Source organism: Dipteris shenzhenensis, chromosome 5 (genome assembly GCF_047967505.1).
Source record: "Dipteris shenzhenensis isolate YYH24624 ecotype China chromosome 5, Dip_SZ_1.0, whole genome shotgun sequence".
Taxonomy (NCBI): domain Eukaryota; kingdom Viridiplantae; phylum Streptophyta; class Polypodiopsida; order Gleicheniales; family Dipteridaceae; genus Dipteris; species Dipteris shenzhenensis.
Window position 1 is genome coordinate 34936409 of NC_141600.1, and position 9240 is coordinate 34945648.

The 9240-nt window shown below is 45.0% G+C and overlaps 1 protein-coding gene across 1 annotated transcript; it reads left to right on the top strand.

Moving 5' to 3' along the window:
* The first annotated feature begins 360 nt into the window (after window positions 1-360).
* Window positions 361-3833, top strand: LOC147901940 (uncharacterized). The gene is made up of 2 exons (XM_087375057.1): window positions 361-3034; window positions 3191-3833. Exons 1-2 carry the CDS (start codon window positions 382-384, stop codon window positions 3565-3567), a joined length of 3030 nt encoding a protein of 1009 aa, XP_087231183.1. The 5' UTR covers window positions 361-381; the 3' UTR covers window positions 3568-3833.
* Window positions 3834-9240: the final 5407 nt, after the last annotated feature.

The following is a 9240-nucleotide window of genomic DNA, read 5'->3' on the forward strand; positions in this document are numbered from 1 at the left end:
CTACGGAATATAAGTGGGTTAGTGTCAGAAGTCGCTACCTTACTAATACAAGTGATAAAATAACGTTACAACTTACGGCTACAACGTAATAGAGTGGGTTTGTGACAGAAGACTAACTACGTTACTACGTAGGAAGAGAGATTACGATTTACCACCAGTGACAGCAGACTCCGACGTAATAGAAGTGCGTTATTGACAGAAGATTACTACGTTACAACTTCCTACATTGGCAGACTCTTCCTACTACATAAGTCGGTTTGCATCGTCGTCTTTACCACCTAAGTATTTTGTCTTCTGCGTCTTTGCTCGATCGTCTTCTTCATCTTCAGATTTATTTCATCTTCTTCTTCATCTCCACCTTCCATTTCTTCCTTGCTTATCATGTTCTCCTTCTCTTCTTCTGCTGCAGTTGCATCTCTGCTTTTGCTCGCTTCCTGCTCGCTTTGCGTCCTTGCAGCCACCCTCCACTCTCCTCCATCGCCCTCCTTGCTCTCTCCCAACCAATCCATCACCCTCCTCCTCTCCTTCAAATCTCACATCATTCGTGACCCCTTCGGCTCCCTCTCCGATTGGAATCCCTCATCGCCTTCCTCTTTCTGTAACTGGACCGGCCTCTCTTGCGACTCCTCCTCCCAGCTCCTCTCCCTCTCCCTCACCCAGAAATCTCTCTATGGCTCCATCTCCCCGCTCCTTGGCCTCTTCCCCTACCTCTCCACCCTCAACATCTCCTACAACAATCTCTCCGGCCCCATCCCTGCCTCGCTTGGCAATTGTAGCTCCCTTACAATCTTCGACCTCAGCAATAACTACCTCAACAGCACCATCCCCCCTTCCCTCGGCATGCTTCGCTCCGTCCAATACCTCTGGCTGCACAAGAACCTTCTCGTTGGTAGCCTCCCTCCCACCCTCGGCAATTGCACCAGTTTGCAGTCGCTCTCCGTTGCTTACAACTACCTCAACGGCTTCATCCCTCTCTCTCTGGGTCGTTGCTCCCAGATCAACCTCATCGCCTTGCAGCAAAATAACATTGGCGGTGCCATACCTTCAGAACTCGGCGCTCTTCCTCAGCTCCAGGTTCTACTGGTCTACACTAACAACCTCACCGGAAGGATCCCCGTTTCCTTGGCCAACTGCAGCAACATGAACGATTTCGAGGTGTCCCTCAACAATCTAGAAGGCACCATCCCGCCGGAACTTGGTCAGCTCAACCAGCTCATATGGCTCATCTTGTTTGCAAATCACTTCACAGGCACCATTCCCCCATCCCTTGGCAACTGCACTGTATTGACCGATCTGGAATTAGGAGAAAACAATCTTCACGGTGTTGTTCCGCCGGCGTTGTTTCGACTGGATGCTCTCGTCTACCTTTACTTGAACTCCAACAATCTCTCAGGAACAGTACCGCCGGTCGGCAACATGAGCGTGTTGCTAGATTTCCGTCTTTCTGGGAACCAGCTACGAGGATTTATCGACCCAGCCATCGGCAACCTAGGTGAGCTGCAAAGCTTATCGTTCGACTCCAATCTGCTGACAGGAGGGATCCCGGCCGAGCTTGCCAATTGCTCCAAACTAGCATTTCTCAATCTGAGCGACAATCCTTTGGGAGGATCGATTCCCTCAGCCCTCGGACGACTACAGTTCCTCAACAAGCTGGACTTGGGCAAGGCTACGCTAAGTGGTGTGATACCCTTTAGCCTTGGGAACTGCAGCAGATTGGAAAGTATATCCCTTAATTACAATGGGCTCACCGGTCAATTGCCCCTTTCAGTTGCTGGGCTTCGCTCGCTTGCGTTCAGCTTCGATCTCTCCCATAACCTCCTCACTGGTTCCATACCGCCAGAACTCGGCGGCATGATCCTCCTTCAGTACATGGATCTTTCCGACAATCGATTCTACGGCTCTGTCCCTGCTGCGATTGGCAGTTGTGCGTCGCTGTTACTGCTGAACCTCGCTCAAAACAACTTAAGTGCATCCATTCCTTCGTCCATAACACAGCTCCAAGCTCTCACTTATCTGAATCTCTCTCACAATATTCTCACAGGACCTCTTCCCGTAGGACTAGGAAATTTAAAGCAATTGGGTCAGCTCGATCTGTCGTATAATCACTTTACAGGTCCACTTCCTCCATCGCTCGGAAATCTTTCCGGATTGACCAATTTCAACGTCTCTTTCAATAACTTCTCCGGTCAAGTGCCAGACGTAGGCATCTACCGCAATTTTACTGCTCAGTCATTTCTGGGAAATATTGAGCTCTGCGGATCGGTTTTACATTCTGTATGCCAGCCTTTAACAACAGCTTCCCACGGGGGTCTTAGTTTGGAAGCCAAAATCGGTATCGGAATTGCTTGCGCAGTACTGATTACCCTATTGCTGCTTACGTTATTCCTTTGGTCGTGCATACGTAGGAAAACGCAAGTCGAACAATCCTCCGTGAATTTTGTCTCCTATACACCTCACTATGCACTGCTGACAGAGAAAGAAATTCTTGTCGCGACCGGTGGCTTCAGCATAGAGAATATCCTCGGGGTAGGAAGTGTAGGCAGCGTGTACAGGGCAAAATTCAGTGACGGAAGCGTGCTAGCTGTGAAGAAACTAATACCAGGGAGAATCGCGGAGCGTAGTTTCCTGTCAGAGCTGCAGTCACTGGGAATGGTTCGGCATCGTAACCTTGTTAGAATTCATGGATATTGTTCAAGTCGGAATTTTAAACTTTTGCTGTTGGAATTCATGGCAAACGGAAGCTTAGAAAAGCACTTGCACTCGGAGGAGGTCGACCAATGTGACCTCAATTGGGAAGCGCGATTGCGGATTATAGTGGGAGTCACGCATGCTCTAGTTTATCTGCACCACAACTGCGTACCACCCATCGTCCACCGTGATTTGAAGCCCAGCAACATCCTGCTAGACGAAGACATGGAGGCGCATATAGCGGATTTCGGAATTGCAAAACTCATAAATTCTGATGCAAGCGTCGATTACAGTGCTGCCTCGACTTCGTTGAACGTCCAAGGCTCGATTGGGTACATGGCTCCAGGTAGGCTACTTGAACTTGATGATCCCTGGTTTGTCAAGCAGTCGAAAGAATTTTGGACATTGTTGAGCATTGATTGCATACTCCTCAGCTTTCTGGCTATTTTTGAGAAGTGAGTAGCTTATCAAAGACGATGTGTTTGTCTGTCTGTGATCAAAGAGTGCGCATTCTCCTTGAAGACGTCCCCAAAGTCAGATGTGTACAGCTACGGTGTCATACTTCTGGAGCTGATAACTGGCAAGCGACCTACAGACTCAATGTTTGATGATACAACATATGGTCTGACCGGATGGGTTCAATCTTGCTATCCTCATAATGTTCGGGAAGTGCTGGATAAAGGCCTCCTGAAATCTGGGGAAATTCATGAGGAGGGAGTTGTGCACGTGGTGGAGCTGGCACTCCTGTGCACAAGAGACAATCCGGATGAGAGACCGCCCATGGACGAAGCATTACGGATTCTTGAGAGTGTTCAGGGACTTGGACAAAATTTAAAAAAGCTTATAGAAGATGATGTTTATATGCTAGATTTAACTTGAGGACTCTTTGAAGGAGGGTACATTGGAAAGGATTCTACCTCTATATGATGATTGCAGCTAATTAGAGAGAGGCGCTAAGAGTGAAGCAGAGCACCTAAGGAACCCTCTGTCCAAAGGGGGCTTTTCTATGAATCTTAGTGAAGCAAAGCACCTAAGGAACCCTCTTTCCAAAAGGGGCTTTTCTATGAAGACGCACCTATAGCACCTATCTTGACAAAGACGGGTTTATTCTATGTCCATCAACAAGGCTTAACTATGTAGTTGCGTCTATAACACCTACAAGTAGCATGACACGTCTACGTCAGGGTAGAGACCCACTCCACTGGGTCTTAAAGTAGGATGTATGCTAGCATCTGTGTGTGTGCACGCGTGCACGTGCACACGCACACGTGCGTGCATGCGTTTGTGTGTGTGTGTTTCTCTCTCTCTCTCTCTCTCTCTCCCCTCTCTCTCTCTCCCCCCCTCTCTCTCCATTCTCTGTCTCTCTGTCTCTATCTAAAAAGAAATAGTATAGATGTGCACAAAGATGGGTTTTTCTAATTGCCCATACGTGATGTACACAATTGAAATGAGGTATTTAATTGATAAGCACCCCTTCACTTTCCTACATAGGCTGAAATTTCTTGAGGGATTTACTATCCATACATCTAATAAGATGGTATTCCTCATATGCTATAGGCCCCCCAACCGAAAGAATACAAAAATGTATTAATTGCTTAAATGTATTTCTCATAAGGCCTATGTCTCATATAAGATGGCATTTCTTAAGATTTGCCATGTGTAGATAGCATTGTGTATTGATATCTATCAGTTTTGAGTACGGAGACAACAATAATGTATTAATTATAGGAAAATGTATTTCTCATAAGGCCTATGCAGGGATGTTTTTATTGAAGCTATGCTTATATATTAATATAAAATCTTGGCAAAAATTCTCAAGCTCATCTTTTTAGTTTCAAAATATTGGTAGATTATAGTACCTTTTTATATATTTTCTTTAATTTTTTTTGCATAAAAGTTTCAAACCTCAGTGATTGTTTCAAACATTTATTTTTATTGGGGCACACAAAGTTTCGGTGCCAATATAAAAATTTAGCTTCTTAACGAAACTAATTTGAAAAAATCATCCATGGGCCTATGTTTCATATAAGATGGCATTTCTTAAGATTTGGCATGTGTAAATAGCATTGTGTATTGATGTTTATCAGCTTTGAGTACAAGAGACACAATTAGTTAATAAATTTTGAACTTTTTGGGTCTAAAAGAACAAAAAGAAAGACAAACTTAGTTTTCACATTCGCTCCTATGACCAAAACTATTAATTAATTTGTCGTGTCTTGCATTTTGCATATTAACCTAAGCTAATTGGTGTAGTAATCACATTAATCGAATTAACCTTCTCTACCCCTGCCCTTTCCTCTTTGCTTCTTTACCTACCCCGCTCTGTCTCTCTACCCTGCTCTCCTCAGCCCTCCCCTCTTCCTCTGCTCAGCTTCCACCCTCTCTCTCCCCTTTCATTGACGGGAGCCTTTCACATGCCCCCTACTTGCACTATATCGGCCCCCGCTCGTCCTTTTATGGTGATGGTAGAAGAATCTGGATGCCAGAAGCTTCTGAAAGAAGCCTCGCCTCTCTCGCGCAATCCTTCTGGAAGCCTTGCCTCCTTTTGGAAGAAGTCTCGCCTCCCCGGGCGCAATCCTTGATCCAACATTAATTTCCTCCTTAATTGAGTACTATCCTAAGCTCTATGACCCCCCCCCATCACTCAGCCCACGAAATTAATTAATGGGAACCCAAAACATTCGACAGGGGGCCCTATTCTTTTAGTACTATGAGTGTCCTTCTTCTGGCCTCTTAGGGTTTCCACATTGTCTCTTAATACTATGAAGAGGGACCTTCCTATGGTCCCTTATATGAACGTTGCTCAACTCAACATTAGGACTCTAAACTATGCAAGTCATAGTCCTTGTAGGGCCAATGCAAGCTTGGATGTAGCCATTTTTGTGCAGTTTAGGGCATTTCATGTATATAGGTACCTTCCTTGACCCATAAATTTTGGGTCAACATTTGCTTGGGTATAGCCAATCATGAAACTATTTTCAGGGCCATTTTGGGGCCGTGACACGATGTGCTCCAGGGTGAATATTTGAATTGCGGACCCGTGCTCTCGTCGAAAATTTTCTCGATGTCATGAAGGTGCACTGGCGTAATAATGAGATGCAATCTATTTGTTGTGAACATCGCATTACTCGACACATGGCATCTCTGCACTGCTTCATGTAGTGCAGTCTCTAGCCTACGTCGCTTGATCACTTATCATCGCGCAACCTTTTATCGTAACTTTGCCACCTGTCATTGGGCACTGCACCCATGCAGATCATTAATATTGAAGGTTGGTTTGGAGAGACCACCGCGCTAGTTCTTGGCGTAATAATTAGATGCAATCTATCATTTTGAACACCGTCACAACGCAATCTCTGGCCTGACCACCTATCATCGTGCAGCCTTTTGCCGCATCTTTGCCGACATCCCATGCAAATCATAGGTTGGCTTGGAGAGACCACCGCATTGGTTTTTGGCATATTAATGAGACGCAATCTATCATTTTGAGCATCGCGTTAGCGCAGTCTCTGGCCTGACAACCTGTCAATCGCCCAAAAGCTCCGTTACCTATTTTTACATGCTACACTAGGAGGTCTATGATGATCAGCATGCTAGCAAATAGAAGGAGATCTATGAAAGCCACCGCGCTGGTTCTTTAAGTTATATATTTGTGTACCAAGGAAAATGTATTCCATTGTGCAACCAAGCAAAATGCAATTGACGATATGGCCCTTGAGGGGTCCCCTTTTAAAAAAAGGGCCATATCGACATGCCATTTCTGTCCAGTGACATCCTGGATATAGTATAATGCATGTTGATATGGCCCTTGCCCCTAGAGGGGACCCCTCAAGGGCCATATCGCCAATTGTATTTTTTGAAAGTATAATTGTATTTTTCTAGATGTATCTCCATGCAACCACAACGGTGGGGTCGTTGGAGTTATTATTGCGCTATTTTGGTCATAAACCAAGGAAATTGTAGTCCTTCTTTCCTGGTATTTTAGTCCTTGTTGAAGTAAATACAAGTGGGCAACAGTACAATTTATCGAGTGAAAATTGAGCAAAAGAGATTACAATGTACATCTACATCTAATAACAGGTTATATAAAAATTATCAACTTATACTAAGCAAAAATTGAACAGAGGATCTGACATTTATAAAAACTTAGCAATTGCTGAGAGCCTTAAAGGCCAAAAGATTATAGGTAGCAGCCATAACCATTCAAATACAAATATAAAAGCTAACAACAGTGCATACTGAGAGCCTTAAATTGAACAAAAAAAGATTACATAAATGCCTTAGAGACCAAAACATCACATCCAGTGAGCCAAAAGATCCTTGAGAGCCCAAAAGATTATTTCCAGCCATTGTTGAGAGCCTCGTCTGAGCAAGAGGAAATTTGTACAACTCAGTTTTCCGCCAGTCTATCTTGTTGCATTAAAACTTTTTAGGGAGCCAAAGGAGGATACGATGGAGAGGCTGAAGACCATGCACATTGCCAGGACTCAGATTACGACCCCCCCAACAAGTTGAGAGTACTCTGCTCTAAAAATACTGAGGCCTTCGCCTACATCTAGGGGGAACCCATACATCATAGCCATAAAGAGTCCCTCTGTGAGCATGTCATCTAAGGTGGTGACATGCAGATGTGTGAGGAATCAACTCTGGGAACGAAGCGTCTCCACTAGTGCTAGCATTTCTACTCCAGGTAAGTGCAACGCAATCACCTTATATGAGAAGGCAGATAACATTGGGGTCACAGAGCATCGACGGGGGGTGGTAGTAGGCATGCAGAAGATGAGTGGGTGAGCAGCAGATGAGTAGGGGAGCAAATGAGTGACGAGAGTTAGAGGAGGGAGCGTGGAGCAAAGTAGAGCACGGGTGGAAAAGAGCTAGAGGAGGGGTGTGGAGCAAAGTAGCAGAGCATGGGCAGATTAGTGCAACGTAGTAAAATGCCAAATGCCATGGATCTTATATATATTATAAAGTTTAAGCCACCGTGGTGGTTGGAGCCCGGGGTTCCATCCATATTAATTGTAGGCCACCGCGGTGGAATCTTAGCGCCATCCAACACGAGCTGGTAGTCATGAAGAAGACGCCATGTGGTGCCACTCTGGTGGCTGGTAATTAACTGCTAGCCAGGTGGAATATTAGCCATGACAAAGGTGGTTGATGAGAGCCACCATCACGGGGTAGTAATTCCCATAAAGGTAAATCATGAAGCTCTAATCATTCATTACCATGCACTCTAGCTCTCTACTGAGCATGCAAGCCTGGTGACTAGTAATTTTTACTGCACTCATAGTGATCATGTATGCTTAAGTCCAGTGGTGGGTGAGCGGTGGCTGGTAATTTCAACTACCAGCCTAGTGGAATCGTAGCCACGACAGACATGGCTGTAATCACTCATTACCATGCACTCTAGCACTCTACTAAGCATGCGAGCCCGGTGACTGTTGGTAATTTTTACGACACTCATAGTGATCATGCATGCTTAAGCGCAGTGGTGGGTGAGTGGTAGCATAGTGGAATCGTAGCCATGACGGATTTGGCTGACAGCCACCACCATCATCGAGAAGTAATTCCCAAAAAAGTAAATCATGAAGCCCAATCACCTCTAATCCCTCATTACCATGCACTCTAGTACTCTCCTGAGCATGCAAGCCCAGTGATTGGTAATTTATTGCACTCGTAGTAATCATGCATGCAAGCCCGATGGTGGTAACTGGAAGTTGAGTAATTGTAGGCCATTGCAGTGGCTGGCAATTAACTGCTAGCCTAGTGGGTCTTAGCTGCCAACATAGACGTGGCTGGGAATCTTAGATGCCACCACCTCTAATCATTCATTACCATCATGCAAGTTAGTACTGCCACCTTGAATTAGTCAAAATTCGGGCCAACCACCAACGTGGCTCTCACCTTGGCAGTAGTCAGGCTACAACCACTGTGGTGGCTCTCATCTTGACATTGTAGTCGGGCTAGAAACTGCTATTCCATTCCTTTAACCATTTCATCTTCTATCCCTCTCGACTGTTTGGTTCTCCCTTGCAATCTAAAGCCTCCACTATTCCATTTCCTTCACTGCTTCATCTTCTATCTCTCTCGACCATTTCTTTGGAAACAAGCTTCGGCCAAGACGTCAAGACTCGATCTTCTTCTATGATTACTCCTACTTCTAGGTCTTCTCAACTACTTTGGAAACACCAGGAACCGACTCTTAGATCTTTGAGAAAATCCTCTTGAAAAGCTCTATACAATTGATTTAAACTTCGTAATTGTAGAACATAGTAGAATAAAAGACAATCGACTTCTTCTATTAAAAAGATAAGCCTAAACCCTACGGGGTTTGTTGGCTGATACAAAACAACTTGACTAAGACTAAGGCAACTAGCTACTTTACAAAGCACAAACCAAGGCTCGAGGACTCCATGACAAAGAGAAGCCAATAGATCATCTACATCCTTCATATATTGATGCACTACACTGCCATATAGTTACGTGAAGGTAAGGTCCCATCTCCAGAGGCTTCTAAAAGGCCACTTGCCATTCGTGGATTGATGTGGATCATCA

Coding starts and splice junctions, on each gene's coding strand:
- LOC147901940 (XM_087375057.1), top strand. CDS start 382: ATGTTCTCCTTCTCTTCTTCTGCTGCAGTTGCATCTCTGCTTTTGCTC. Junction 3,035..3,190: donor GATTGGGTACATGGCTCCAG/GTAGGCTACTTG, acceptor CTGTGATCAAAG/AGTGCGCATTCTCCTTGAAG.